Consider the following 15,602-nt stretch of genomic DNA (forward strand, 5'->3'; position numbering starts at 1 on the left):
ACAGTAGAGTCCCAGTAGAGTCACAGTAGAGTCACAGTAGAGTCACAGTAGAGTCACAGTAGAGTCTGAGTAGAGTCTCAGTAGAGTCACAGTAGAGACACAGTAGAGTCACAGTAGAGTCTCAGTAGAGTCACAGTAGAGTCTCAGTAGAGACACAGTAGAGTCACAGTAGAGTCTGAGTAGAGTCTCAGTAGAGTCACAGTAGAGTCTCAGTAGAGTCTCAGTAGAGTCTGAGTAGAGTCACATTAGAGTCACAGTAGAGTCTCAGTAGAGTCTCAGTAGAGTCACAGCAGAGTCACAGTAGAGTCTGAGTAGAGTCTCAGTAGAGTCACAGTAGAGTCTCAGTAGAGTCTGAGTAGAGTCACATTAGAGTCACAGTAGAGTCTGAGTAGAGTCACATTAGAGTCACAGTAGAGTCTCAGTAGAGTCACAGTAGAGTCACAGTAGAGTCACAGTAGAGTCTCAGTAGAGTCACAGCAGAGTCACAGCAGAGTCACAGTAACACAGTAGAGTCACAGTAGAGTCACAGTAGAGTCACAGCAGGGTCTCAGAGTCACAGTAGAGTCTCAGTAGAGTCACAGTAGAGTCACAGTAGAGTCTCAGTAGAGTCTCAGTAGAGTCACAGTAGAGTCACAGTAGAGTCTCAGTAGAGTCACAGTAGAGTCACAGTAGAGTCTCAGTAGAGTCTCAGTAGAGTCACAGTAGAGTCACAGTAGAGTCACAGCATGGTCTCAGTAGAGTCACAGTAGAGTCACAGCAGGGTCTCAGTAGAGTCACAGTAGAGTCACAGTAGAGTCTCAGTAGAGTCACAGTAGAGTCACAGTAGAGTCACAGCAGGGTCTCAGTAGAGTCACAGTAGAGTCTCAGTAGAGTCACAGTAGAGTCACAGTAGAATCTCAGTAGAGTCTGAGTAGAGTCTCAGTAGAGTCACAGTAGAGTCTCAGTAGAGTCACAGTAGAGTCACAGTAGAGTCTCAGTAGAATCACAGTAGAGTCACAGTAGAGTCACAGTAGAGTCTCAGTAGAGTCTGAGTAGAGTCACAGTAGAGTCTCAGTAGAGTCTCAGAGTCACAGTAGTCTGAGTAGAGTCACAGTAGAGTCTCAGTAGAGTCTCAGTAGAGTCACAGTAGAGTCACAGTAGAGTCTCAGTAGAGTCACAGTAGAGTCACAGTAGAGTCTCAGTAGAGTCACAGTAGAGTCTCAGTAGAGTCACAGTAGAATCACAGTAGAGTCACAGTAGAGTCTGAGTAGAGTCACAGTAGAGTCACATTAGAGTCTGAGTAGAGTCTCAGTAGAGTCACAGTAGAGTCTCAGTAGAGTCACAGTAGAGTCACAGTAGAGTCTCAGTAGAGTCACAGTAGAGTCACAGTAGAGTCTCAGTAGAGTCACAGTAGAGTCACATTAGAGTCTGAGTAGAGTCACAGTAGAGTCACAGTAGAGTCTCAGTAGAGTCACAGTAGAGTCACAGTAGAGTCTCAGTAGAGTCACAGTAGAGTCTCAGTAGAGTCACAGTAGAATCACAGTAGAGTCACAGTAGAGTCTCAGTAGAGTCACAGTAGAGTCACATTAGAGTCTGAGTAGAGTCACAGTAGAGTCACATTAGAGTCACAGTAGAGTCTCAGTAGAGTCACAGTAGAATCACAGTAGAGTCACAGTAGAGTCACAGTAGAGTCACAGTAGAGTCACATTAGAGTCTGAGTAGAGTCTCAGTAGAGTCACAGTAGAGTCTCAGTAGAGTCACAGTTAAGTCTCAGTAGAGTCACAGTAGAGTCACAGTAGAGTCTCAGTAGAGTCACAGTAGAGTCACAGTAGAGTCTCAGTAGAGTCACAGTAGAGTCACAGTAGAGTCACAGTAGAGTCTCAGTAGAGTCACAGTAGAGTCACAGTAGAGTCTCAGTAGAGTCACAGTAGAGTCTCAGTAGAGTCTCAGTAGAGTCACAGTAGAGTCTCAGTAGAGTCACAGTAGAGACACAGTAGAGTCACAGTAGAGTCACAGTAGAGTCTCAGTAGAGTCACAGTAGAGTCCCAGTAGAGTCACAGTAGAGTCTCAGTAGAGTCACAGTAGAGTCCCAGTAGAGTCACAGTAGAGTCACAGTAGAGTCACAGTAGAGTCTGAGTAGAGTCTCAGTAGAGTCACAGTAGAGACACAGTAGAGTCACAGTAGAGTCTCAGTAGAGTCACAGTAGAGTCTCAGTAGAGACACAGTAGAGTCACAGTAGAGTCTGAGTAGAGTCTCAGTAGAGTCACAGTAGAGTCTCAGTAGAGTCTGAGTAGAGTCACATTAGAGTCACAGTAGAGTCTCAGTAGAGTCTCAGTAGAGTCACAGCAGAGTCACAGTAGAGTCTGAGTAGAGTCTCAGTAGAGTCACAGTAGAGTCTCAGTAGAGTCTGAGTAGAGTCACATTAGAGTCACAGTAGAGTCTGAGTAGAGTCACATTAGAGTCACAGTAGAGTCTCAGTAGAGTCACAGTAGAGTCACAGTAGAGTCACAGTAGAGTCTCAGTAGAGTCACAGCAGAGTCACAGTAGAGTCACAGTAACACAGTAGAGTCACAGTAGAGTCACAGTAGAGTCACAGCAGGGTCTCAGTAGAGTCACAGTAGAGTCTCAGTAGAGTCACAGTAGAGTCACAGTAGAGTCTCAGTAGAGTCTCAGTAGAGTCACAGTAGAGTCACAGTAGAGTCTCAGTAGAGTCACAGTAGAGTCACAGTAGAGTCTCAGTAGAGTCTCAGTAGAGTCACAGTAGAGTCACAGTAGAGTCACAGCATGGTCTCAGTAGAGTCACAGTAGAGTCACAGCAGGGTCTCAGTAGAGTCACAGTAGAGTCACAGTAGAGTCTCAGTAGAGTCACAGTAGAGTCACAGTAGAGTCACAGCAGGGTCTCAGTAGAGTCACAGTAGAGTCTCAGTAGAGTCACAGTAGAGTCACAGTAGAGTCACAGTAGAGTCACAGTAAAGTCTCAGTAGAGTCACAGTAGAGTCTCAGTGGAGTCACAGTAGAGTCACAGTAGAGTCACAGTAAAGTCTCAGTAGAGTCACAGTAGAGTCACAGTAGAGTCACAGTAGAGTCACAGTAGAGTCACAGTAAAGTCTCAGTAGAGTCACAGTAGAGTCACAGTAGAGTCCCAGTAGAGTCACAGTAGTCACAGTAGAGTCACAGTAGAGTCACAGTAGAGTCTCAGTAGAGTCTCAGCAGAGTCACAGTAGAGTCACAGTAGAGTCACAGTAGAGTCTCAGCAGAGTCACAGTAGAGTCACAGTAGAGTCACAGTAAAGTCTCCGTAGAGTCACAGTAGAGTCACAGTAGAGTCTCAGTAGAGTCACAGTAGAGTCACAGTAGAGTCTCAGTAGAGTCGCAGTAGAGTCTCAGTAGAGTCGCAGTAGAGTCTCAGTAGAGTCTCAGTAGAGTCACAGTAGAGTCACAGTAGAGTCACAGTAGAGTCTGAGTAGAGTCACAGTAGAGTCACAGTAGAGTCTCAGTAGAGTCACAGTAGAGTCTCAGTAGAGTCTCAGTAGTCACAGTAGAGTCACAGTAGAGTCACAGTAGAGTCACAGTAGAGACACAGTAGAGTCACAGTAGAGTCTGAGTAGAGTCACAGTAGAGTCACAGTAGAGTCTCAGTAGAGTCACAGTAGAGTCACAGTAGTCACAGTAGAGTCACAGTAGAGTCACAGTAGAGTCACAGTAGAGTCTCAGTAGAGTCTCAGTAGAGTCTGAGTAGAGTCACAGTAGAGTCTGAGTAGAGTCACAGTAGAGTCTGAGTAGAGTCACAGTAGAGTCTCAGTAGAGTCACAGTAGAGTCTCAGTAGAGTCACAGTAGAGTCACAGTAGAGTCTCAGTAGAGTCTGAGTAGAGTCACAGTAGAGTCTGAGTAGAGTCACAGTAGAGTCACAGTAGAGTCACAGTAGAGTCACAGTAGAGTCTCAGCAGAGTCACAGTAGAGTCACAGTAGAGTCTCAGTAGAGTCACAGTAGAGTCACAGTAGAGTCACAGTAGAGTCTGAGTAGAGTCACAGTAGAGTCACAGTAGAGTCACAGTAGAGTCTCAGTAGAGTCACAGTAGAGTCTCAGCAGAGTCACAGTAGAGTCACAGTAGAGTCTCAGTAGAGTCTGAGTAGAGTCACAGTAGAGTCTCAGTAGAGACACAGTAGAGTCTCAGTAGAGTCACAGTAGAGTCTGAGTAGAGTCACAGTAGAGTCACAGTAGAAACCTCACCTCCTTTGTCTCCATGGCAGCAGCCTCGTCCTCCTCAGCAGGACACTCCTCCATCTTGTCCTCCATCTTGTCCTCCATCTTGTCCTCCATCTTGTCCTCCATCTTGTCCTCCTCCCCTGCTCCCGCCTCCACCCCGTGCTCGGCCTCCCACTCCTGCAGAACCTCGTCCAGGTTAAACCTCCGTCTGTAGTTCACCAGGAAGTTCTTCACCTGGACCACCGACTTGTTACCAATCACATCTGAGATCGCCTGGAAGTCCCGCCCATACTTCCTGATGGCTGCGTGTCATTGGATGAGAGGGAGAGAGTGCATCAGTTCACCTGGGTACAGGTAGTTCAGGTGTATCAGTTCACCTGGGTACAGGTAGTTCAGGTGTATCAGTTCACCTGGGTACAGGTAGTTCAGGTGTATCAGTTCACCTGGGTACAGGTAGTTCAGGTGTATCAGTTCACCTGGGTACAGGTAGTTCAGGTGTATCAGTTCACCTGGGTACAGGTAGTTCAGGTGCACCAGTTCACCTGGGTACAGGTAGTTCAGGTGCACCAGTTCACCTGGGTACAGGTAGTTCAGGTGTATCAGTTCACCTGGGTACAGGTAGTTCAGGTGTATCAGTTTACCTGGGTACAGGTAGTTCAGGTGTATCAGTTCACCTGGGTACAGGTAGTTCAGGTGCAGCAGTTCACCTGGGTACAGGTAGTTCAGGTATATCAGTTCACCTGGGTACAGGTAGTTCAGGTGTATCAGTTCACCTGTGAACAGGTAGGTTCAGGTGTATCAGTTTACCTGGGTACAGGTAGTTCAGGTGTATCAGTTCACCTGGGTACAGGTAGTTCAGGTGTATCAGTTCACCTGGGTACAGGTAGTTCAGGTGCACCAGTTCACCTGGGAACAGGTAGTTCAGGTGTATCAGGTTACCTGGGTACAGGTAGTTCAGGTGTTACCTTGTACAGCCAGAAGCTGCTCCTCTGTCGTCCATCGAGTGTTGAACTTCTGATTTACCTGAAACAAAAAACAACATGAAGAAAAGCAACTACAGCAACACCAACAGACGACCAGCAACACCAACAGACAACCAGCAACACAAACAGACAACCAGCAACACCAACAGACGACCAGCAACACCAACAGACAACCAGCAACACCAGCAACACCAACAGACAACCAGCAACACCAACAGACAACCAACAACTACAGCAACACCAACAGACAACCAGCAACACCAACAGACAACCAGCAACACCAACAGACGACCAGCAACACCAACAGACAACCAGCAGCACCAACAGACAACCAGCAACACCAACAGACAACCAGCAACACCAACAGACGACCAGCAACACCAACAGACAACCAGCAACACCAACAGACGACCAGCAACACCAACAGACGACCAGCAACACCAACAGACGACCAGCAACACCAACAGACGACCAGCAACACCAACAGACAACCAGCAACACCAACAGACAACCAGCAACACCAACAGACAACCAGCAACACCAACAGACGACCAGCAACACCAACAGACGACCAGCAACACCAACAGACGACCAGCAACACCAACAGACAACCAGCAACACCAACAGACAACCAGCAACACCAACAGACGACCAGCAACACCAACAGACGACCACCAACAGACAACCAGCAACACAAACAGACAACCAGCAACACCAGCAACACCAACAGACAACCAGCAACACCAACAGACAACCAGCAACACGAACAGACGACCAGCAACACCAACAGACAACCAGCAACACCAACAGACGACCAGCAACACCAACAGACAACCAGCAACACCAGCAGACAACCAGCAACACCAACAGACGACCAGCAACACCAACAGACAACCAGCAACACCAACAGACAACCAGCAACACCAACAGACAACCAGCAACACCAACAGACGACCAGCAACACCAACAGACAACCAGCAACACCAACAGACAACCAGCAACACCAACAGACAACCAGCAACACCAACAGACGACCAGCAACACCAACAGACAACCAGCAACACCAACAGACAACCAGCAACACCAACAGACGACCAGCAACACCAACAGACGACCAGCAACACCAACAGACGACCAGCAACACCAGCAACACCAACAGACAACCAGCAACACCAACAGACGACCAGCAACACCAACAGACGACCAGCAACACCAACAGACAACCAGCAACACCAACAGACAACCAGCAACACCAACAGACAACCAGCAACACCAACAGACAACCAGCAACACAAACAGACAACCAGCAACACCAACAGACAACCAGCAACACCAACAGACGACCAGCAACACCAACAGACAACCAGCAACACCAACAGATGACCAGCAACACCAACAGACAACCAGCAACACCAACAGACGACCAGCAACACCAACAGACGACCAGCAACACCAACAGACGACCAGCAACACCAACAGACGACCAGCAACACCAACAGACAACCAGCAACACCAACAGACAACCAGCAACACCAACAGACAACCAGCAACACCAGCAGACAACCAGCAACACCAACAGACGACCAGCAACACCAACAGACAACCAGCAACACCAGCAGACAACCAGCAACACCAACAGACAACCAGCAACACCAACAGACGACCAGCAACACCAACAGACGACCAGCAACACCAACAGACGACCAGCAACACCAACAGACGACCAGCAACACCAACAGACGACCAGCAACACCAACAGACGACCAGCAACACCAGCAGACAACCAGCAACACCAACAGACGACCAGCAACACCAACAGACGACCAGCAACACCAGCAGACAACCAGCAACACCAACAGACAACCAGCAACACCAGCAACACCAACAGACAACCAGCAACACCAACAGACAACCAGCAACACCAACAGACGACCAGCAACACCAACAGACAACCAGCAACACCAGCAGACAACCAGCAACACCAACAGACAACCAGCAACACCAACATACGACCAGCAACACCAACAGACAACCAGCAACACCAACAGACAACCAGCAACACCAACAGACAACCAGCAACACCAGCAGACAACCAGCAACACCAACAGACGACCAGCAACACCAACAGACAACCAGCAACACCAACAGACAACCAGCAACACCAGCAACACCAACAGACAACCAGCAACACCAACAGACAACCAGCAACACCAACAGACGACCAGCAACACCAACAGACAACCAGCAACACCAGCAGACAACCAGCAACACCAACAGACAACCAGCAACACCAACAGACGACCATCAACACCAACAGACAACCAGCAACACCAACAGACAACCAGCAACACCAGCAACACCAACAGACAACCAGCAACTGCTGCGTTGCTGCGTTGCCACCTGCGTTGCCATGGTTACCTCAGGCTGCCTGAACTCCTCGACTCCTGAGCTGATTTTCTCCTTCAGACAACCGTTCGACTGTTTGATGGACTGAATCTGAAACAGAGAGACAGACAGGTGATCAGACAGACAGGTGACCAGAGAGACAGACAGGTGGCCAGAGAGACAGGTGACCAGAGAGACAGACAGGTGGCCAAAGAGACAGGTGACCAGAGAGACAGACAGGTGGCCAGAGAGACAGACAGGTGACCAGAGAGACAGGTAACCAGAGAGACAGACAGGTGATCAGACAGACAGGTGACCAGAGAGACAGACAGGTGATCAGACAGACAGGTGACCAGAGAGACAGACAGGTGATCAGACAGACAGGTGACCAGACAGACAGACAGGTGATCAGACAGACAGGTGACCAGAGAGACAGACAGGTGATCAGAGAGACAGACAGGTGATCAGACAGACAGGTGACCAGAGAGACAGACAGGTGATCAGACAGACAGGTGACCAGAGAGACAGACAGGTGATCAGACAGACAGGTGACCAGACAGACAGACAGGTGGTCAGACAGACAGGTGACCAGACAGTCAGACAGACAGACAGACAGGTGGACAGACAGACAGGTGGTGAGACAGACAGGTGGTCAGACAGACAGGTGGTGAGACAGACAGGTGGTCAGACAGACCTGTCTCTTGATGGACACCAGCTGACAGACAGACAGACAGGTGGACAGACAGACAGGTGGACAGACAGACAGACAGACAGACAGGTGATCAGACAGACAGGTGGACAGACAGACAGGTGGACAGACCTGTCTCTTGATGGACACCAGCTGTCCGTCCAGGTGCCTGATGAGTCCCTGAGCCGACGAAGACGACAGTGAAACGACGTCCTGTTGATTCAGGAACATTCCTCTGGGGGGACGTTTCTTCAGCCGCTGGGACGCCTTACTGCCCGTCTGTGGTCAGAGAGACAGACAGGTCATTACTGCCCGTCTGTGGTCAGAGAGACAGACAGGTCTTTACAGGCCAGAGAGACAGACAGGTCATTACTGCCCGTCTGTGGTCAGAGAGACAGACAGGTCATTACAGGCCAGAGCGACAGACAGGTCATTACAGGTCAGAGAGACAGACAGGTCATTACTGCCTGTCTGTGGTCAGAGAGACAGACAGGTCATTACTGCCCGTCTGTGGTCAGAGAGACAGACAGGTCATTACAGGCCAGAGAGACAGACAGGTCATCACTGCCCGTCTGTGGTCAGAGAGACAGACAGGTCATTACAGGCCAGAGAGACAGACAGGTCATCACTGCCCGTCTGTGGTCAGAGAGACAGACAGGTCATTACAGGCCAGAGAGACAGACAGGTCATCACTGCCCGTCTGTGGTCAGAGAGACAGACAGGTCATCACTGCCCGTCTGTGGTCAGAGAGACAGACAGGTCATTACAGGTCAGAGAGACAGACAGGTCATCACTGCCCGTCTGTGGTCAGAGAGACAGACAGGTCATTACAGGCCAGAGAGACAGACAGGTCATTACAGGCCAGAGAGACAGACAGGTCATCACTGCCCGTCTGTGGTCAGAGAGACAGACAGGTCATTACAGGCCAGAGAGACAGACAGGTCATTACTGCCCGTCTGTGGTCAGAGAGACAGACAGGTCATTACAGGCCAGAGAGACAGACAGGTCATTACTGCCCGTCTGTGGTCAGAGAGACAGACAGGTCATCACTGCCCGTCTGTGGTCAGAGAGACAGACAGGTCATTACAGGCCAGAGAGACAGACAGGTCATTACTGCCCGTCTGTGGTCAGAGAGACAGACAGGTCATTACAGGCCAGAGAGACAGACAGGTCATTACTGCCCGTCTGTGGTCAGAGAGACAGACAGGTCATTACAGGCCAGAGAGACAGACAGGTCATTACTGCCCGTCTGTGGTCAGAGAGACAGACAGGTCATCACTGCCCGTCTGTGGTCAGAGAGACAGACAGGTCATTACAGGCCAGAGAGACAGACAGGTCATTACTGCCCGTCTGTGGTCAGAGAGACAGACAGGTCATTACAGGCCAGAGAGACAGACAGGTCATTACTGCCCGTCTGTGGTCAGAGAGACAGACAGGTCATCACTGCCCGTCTGTGGTCAGAGAGACAGACAGGTCATTACAGGCCAGAGAGACAGACAGGTCATTACTGCCCGTCTGTGGTCAGAGAGACAGACAGGTCATTACAGGTCAGAGAGACAGACAGGTCATCACTGCCAGTCTGTGGTCAGAGAGACAGACAGGTCATTACAGGTCAGAGAGACAGACAGGTCATCACTGCCCGTCTGTGGTCAGAGAGACAGACAGGTCATCACAGGTCAGAGAGACAGACAGGTCATCACTGCCCGTCTGTGGTCAGAGAGACAGACAGGTCATTACTGCCCGTCTGTGGTCAGAGAGACAGACAGGTCATTACAGGGTTAGTTGTTCAGGTGTAGTTCAGGTGTAGTTCATGTGTTGATCAGGTGTAGTTCTGGTGCAGTTATGGTGTTCTGGTGTAGTTCGGATGTTGTTCAGGTGTAGTTCAGGTGTAGTTCTGGTGTAGTTCAGGTGTAGTTCTGGTGTAGTTATGGTGTTCTGGTGTAGTTCAGGTGTTGTTCGGATGTTGTTCAGGTGTAGCTCAGGTGTTGTTCAGGTGTTGTTCGGATGTTGTTCAGGTGTAGTTCAGGTGTAGTTCAGGTGTAGTTCTGGTGTTGTTCTGGTGTAGTTCAGGTGTTGTTCAGGTGTAGTTCAGGTGTTGTTCTGGTGTAGTTCAGGTGTAGTTCTGGTGTAGTTATGGTGTTCTGGTGTAGTTCAGGTGTTGTTCAGGTGTTGTTCAGGTGTTGTTCAGGTGTTGTTCGGATGTTGTTCAGGTGTAGTTCAGGTGTAGTTCAGGTGTAGTTCAGGTGTTGTTCTGGTGTAGTTATGGTGTAGTTATGGTGTTGTTCTGGTGTAGTTCAGGTGTAGTTCAGGTGTAGTTCAGGTGTTGTTCTGGTGTAGTTCAGGTGTGGTTCTGGTGTAGTTCTGGTGTTGTTCTGGTGTAGTTCAGGTGTGATTCAGGTGTAGTTCTGGTGTTGTTCTGGTGTAGTTCTGGTGTAGTTCTGGTGTAGTTCTGGTGTGATTCAGGTGTAGTTCTGGTGTAGTTCTGGTGTGATTCAGGTGTAGTTCAGGTGTAGTTCTGGTGTAGTTCAGGTGTAGTTCTGGTGTAGTTCTGGTGTAGTTCTGGTGTAGTTCAGGTGTAGTTCTGGTGTAGTTCTGGTGTAGTTCTGGTGTAGTTCAGGTGTAGTTCTGGTGTAGTTCTGGTGTAGTTCTGGTGTAGTTCTGGTGTAGTTCAGGTGTAGTTCTGGTGTAGTTCTGGTGTAGTTCTGGTGTAGTTCAGGTGTAGTTCAGGTGTAGTTCTGGTGTAGTTCAGGTGTAGTTCTGGTGTAGTTATGGTGTTCTGGTGTAGTTCAGGTGTAGTTCAGGTGTAGTTCAGGTGTTGTTCAGGTGTTGTTCAGGTGTTGTTCAGGTGTTGTTCGGATGTTGTTCAGGTGTAGTTCAGGTGTAGTTCAGGTGTAGTTCAGGTGTAGTTCTGGTGTAGTTATGGTGTAGTTCTGGTGTTGTTCTGGTGTAGTTCAGGTGTAGTTCAGGTGTTGTTCTGGTGTAGTTCAGGTGTGGTTCTGGTGTAGTTCTGGTGTTGTTCTGGTGTAGTTCAGGTGTGATTCAGGTGTAGTTCTGGTGTGATTCAGGTGTAGTTCTGGTGTGATTCAGGTGTAGTTCTGGTGTAGTTCTGGTGTGATTCAGGTGTAGTTCAGGTGTAGTTCTGGTGTAGTTCAGGTGTAGTTCTGGTGTAGTTCTGGTGTAGTTCTGGTGTAGTTCAGGTGTAGTTCTGGTGTAGTTCTGGTGTAGTTCTGGTGTAGTTCTGGTGTAGTTCAGGTGTAGTTCTGGTGTAGTTCTGGTGTAGTTCAGGTGTAGTTCTGGTGTAGTTCAGGTGTTGTTCTGGTGTAGTTCTGGTGTAGTTCAGGTGTAGTTCTGGTGTAGTTCTGGTGTAGTTCTGGTGTAGTTCAGGTGTAGTTCTGGTGTAGTTCTGGTGTAGTTCAGGTGTGGTTCTGGTGTTGTTCAGGTGTAGTTCTGGTGTAGTTCAGGTGTAGTTACCTTCAGTCCAAGAGCTGGTTTGACCTCTGACCCCTCTGATCCAGAACTCACCTGGTGAAGACAGGTCAGTAAATAATTGTTTACAGTAAACAGTTGTTTACAGTAAACAGTTGTTTACAGTAAAGAGTAAACAGTTGTTTACAGTAAAGAGTAAACAGTTGTTTACAGTAAAGAGTAAACAGTTGTTTACAGTAAACAGTAAACAGTTGTTTACAGTAAAGAGTTGTTTACAGTAAAGAGTAAACAGTTGTTTACAGTAAAGAGTAAACAGTTGTTTACAGTAAAGAGTAAACAGTTGTTTACAGTAAAGAGTTGTTTACAGTAAAGAGTAAACAGTTGTTTACAGTAAAGAGTAAACAGTTGTTTACAGTAAACAGTAAACAGTTGTTTACAGTAAAGAGTTGTTTACAGTAAAGAGTTGTTTACAGTAAAGAGTAAACAGTTGTTTACAGTAAACAGTTGTTTACAGTAAAGAGTAAACAGTTGTTTACAGTAAAGAGTAAACAGTTGTTTACAGTAAAGAGTTGTTTACAGTAAAGAGTAAACAGTTGTTTACAGTAAAGAGTAAACAGTTGTTTACAGTAAACAGTAAACAGTTGTTTACAGTAAAGAGTTGTTTACAGTAAAGAGTAAACAGTTGTTTACAGTAAAGAGTAAACAGTTGTTTACAGTAAACAGTAAACAGTTGTTTACAGTAAAGAGTTGTTTACAGTAAAGAGTAAACAGTTGTTTACAGTAAAGAGTAAACAGTTGTTTACAGTAAACAGTTGTTTACAGTAAAGAGTAAACAGTTGTTTACAGTAAACAGTTGTTTACAGTAAAGAGTAAACAGTTGTTTACAGTAAAGAGTAAACAGTTGTTTACTGTAAAGAGTAAACAGTTGTTTACAGTAAACAGTTGTTTACAGTAAAGAGTAAACAGTTGTTTACAGTAAAGAGTAAACAGTTGTTTACAGTAAACAGTTGTTTACAGTAAAGAGTAAACAGTTGTTTACAGTAAAGAGTAAACAGTTGTTTACAGTAAAGAGTAGTTTACTGTAAACAGTTGTTTACAGTAAACAGTTGTTTACAGTAAAGAGTAAACAGTTGTTTACAGTAAACAGTTGTTTACAGTAAAGAGTAAACAGTTGTTTACAGTAAAGAGTTGTTTACAGTAAAGAGTAAACAGTTGTTTACAGTAAAGAGTTGTTTACAGTAAAGAGTAAACAGTTGTTTACAGTAAACAGTTGTTTACAGTAAAGAGTAAACAGTTGTTTACAGTAAAGAGTAAACAGTTGTTTACAGTAAAGAGTTGTTTACAGTAAACAGTTGTTTACAGTAAAGAGTAAACAGTTGTTTACAGTAAACAGTTGTTTACAGTAAAGAGTAAACAGTTGTTTACAGTAAAGAGTAAACAGTTGTTTACAGTAAAGAGTAAAGAGTTGTTTACAGTAAAGAGTAAAGAGTTGTTTACAGTAAAGAGTAAAGAGTTGTTTACAGTAAAGAGTAAAGAGTTGTTTACAGTAAAGAGTAAACAGTTGTTTACAGTAAAGAGTAAACAGTTGTTTACAGTAAAGAGTAAACAGTTGTTTACAGTAAAGAGTAAACAGTTGTTTACAGTAAAGAGTAAACAGTTGTTTACAGTAAAGAGTAAACAGTTGTTTACAGTAAAGAGTAAACAGTTGTTTACAGTAAAGAGTAAACAGTTGTTTACCTCCTTCTTGTCGTCTTTGTTTGGTTCGTACTCAGAGTCACTCGGAGGATTCACACCTTTGTCCTCGACGTCATCGTCACTGAAACAACAACAACAACAACAACAATAACAACAAGTTTACACTTTCATTAAAAACATCAACATCACCTGTGACTGTTACCTGTGCTGTCACCTGTGCTGTTACCTGTGACTGTTACCTGTGACTGTTACCTGTGCTGTCACCTGTGACTGTTACCTGTGACTGTTACCTGTGACTGTTACCTGTGACTGTCACCTGTGCTGTTACCTGTGACTGTCACCTGTGACTGTTACCTGTGACTGTTACCTGTGACTGTTACCTGTGCTGTTACCTGTGACTGTTACCTGTGACTGTCATCTGTGACTGTTACCTGTGACTGTTACCTGTGACTGTTACCTGTGACTGTCACCTGTGACTGTTACCTGTGACTGTTACCTGTGACTGTTACCTGTGACTGTCATCTGTGACTGTTACCTGTGCTGTTACCTGTGACTGTTACCTGTGACTGTTACCTGTGACTGTTACCTGTGCTGTTACCTGTGACTGTTACCTGTGACTGTTACCTGTGACTGTTACCTGTGACTGTTACCTGTACTGTCACCTGTGACTGTTACCTGTGCTGTCACCTGTGACTGTTACCTGTACTGTCACCTGTGACTGTTACCTGTTCTGTTACCTGTGACTGTTACCTGTGCTGTCACCTGTGACTGTTACCTGTTCTGTTACCTGTGACTGTTACCTGTACTGTCACCTGTACTGTTACCTGTGCTGTTACCTGTGCTGTTACCTGTGCTGTCACCTGTGACTGTTACCTGTGCTGTCACCTGTGACTGTTACCTGTTCTGTTACCTGTGACTGTTACCTGTACTGTCACCTGTGACTGTTACCTGTTCTGTTACCTGTGACTGTTACCTGTACTGTCACCTGTACTGTTACCTGTGCTGTTACCTGTGCTGTTACCTGTGCTGTCACCTGTGACTGTTACCTGTGCTGTCACCTGTGACTGTTACCTGTTCTGTTACCTGTGACTGTTACCTGTACTGTCACCTGTGACTGTTACCTGTTCTGTTACCTGTGACTGTTACCTGTACTGTCACCTGTACTGTTACCTGTGCTGTTACCTGTGACTGTTACCTGTGCTGTTACCTGTGCTGTTACCTGTGACTGTTACCTGTGCTGTTACCTGTGACTGTTACCTGTGACTGTCACCTGTGACTGTTACCTGTGCTGTTACCTGTGACTGTTACCTGTGACTGTTACCTGTGCTGTTACCTGTGACTGTCACCTGTGACTGTTACCTGTGCTGTTACCTGTGACTGTTACCTGTGCTGTTACCTGTGACTGTTACCTGTGACTGTTACCTGTGACTGTTACCTGTGACTGTTACCTGTGACTGTTACCTGTGACTGTTACCTGTGACTGTTACCTGTGACTGTTACCTGTTCTGTTACCTGTGACTGTTACCTGTGCTGTTACCTGTGACTGTCACCTGTAACTGTCACCTGTGACTGTTACCTGTGACTGTTACCTGTGCTGTCACCTGTGACTGTTACCTGTGACTGTTACCTGTGACTGTTACCTGTTCTGTTACCTGTGCTGTTACCTGTGCTGTCACCTGTGACTGTCACCTGTAACTGTCACCTGTGACTGTCACCTGTGACTGTTACCTGTGACTGTTACCTGTGCTGTTACCTGTGCTGTTACCTGTGCTGTTACCTGTGACTGTCACCTGTGACTGTTACCTGTGCTGTTACCTGTGACTGTCACCTGTGACTGTCACCTGTGACTGTCACCTGTGACTGTCACCTGTGACTGTCACCTGTGACTGTCACCTGTGACTGTTACCTGTGACTGTTACCTGTGACTGTTACCTGTGCTGTTACCTGTGCTGTTACCTGTGACTGTTACCTGTGCTGTCACCTGTGACTGTCACCTGTGACTGTTACCTGTGCTGTTACCTGTGACTGTTACCTGTGACTGTTACCTGTGACTGTTACCTGTGACTGTTACCTGTGACTGTTACCTGTGCTGTTACCTGTGACTGTTACCTGTGACTGTTACCTGTGACTGTTACCTGTGACTGTTACCTGTGCTGTTACCTGTGCTGTTACCTGTGACTGTTACCTGTGCTGTTACCTGTGCTGTTACCTGTGACTGTTACCTGTGACTGTTACCTGTG

General features: G+C 46.8%; 1 protein-coding gene across 1 annotated transcript in view; it reads right to left on the reverse strand.

Moving 5' to 3' along the window:
- Positions 1-15,602, reverse strand: part of rcor1 (REST corepressor 1) — a 28,011-nt gene that overhangs the window by 7,118 nt on the left and 5,291 nt on the right. Inside the window, exons 7-12 of the mRNA XM_083924411.1 lie at positions 13,405-13,483; positions 11,713-11,763; positions 8,374-8,520; positions 7,587-7,664; positions 5,151-5,208; positions 4,210-4,487 (exon numbers count right to left, since the gene is read on the reverse strand). Of these exons, the coding sequence (XP_083780537.1) occupies positions 4,210-4,487; positions 5,151-5,208; positions 7,587-7,664; positions 8,374-8,520; positions 11,713-11,763; positions 13,405-13,483 (691 nt within the window). The remainder of the gene's footprint in view (positions 1-4,209; positions 4,488-5,150; positions 5,209-7,586; positions 7,665-8,373; positions 8,521-11,712; positions 11,764-13,404; positions 13,484-15,602) is intronic.

This window comes from Echiichthys vipera, assembly GCF_963691815.1.
Source record: "Echiichthys vipera genome assembly, chromosome: 12".
NCBI classification, from domain to species: domain Eukaryota; kingdom Metazoa; phylum Chordata; class Actinopteri; order Perciformes; family Trachinidae; genus Echiichthys; species Echiichthys vipera.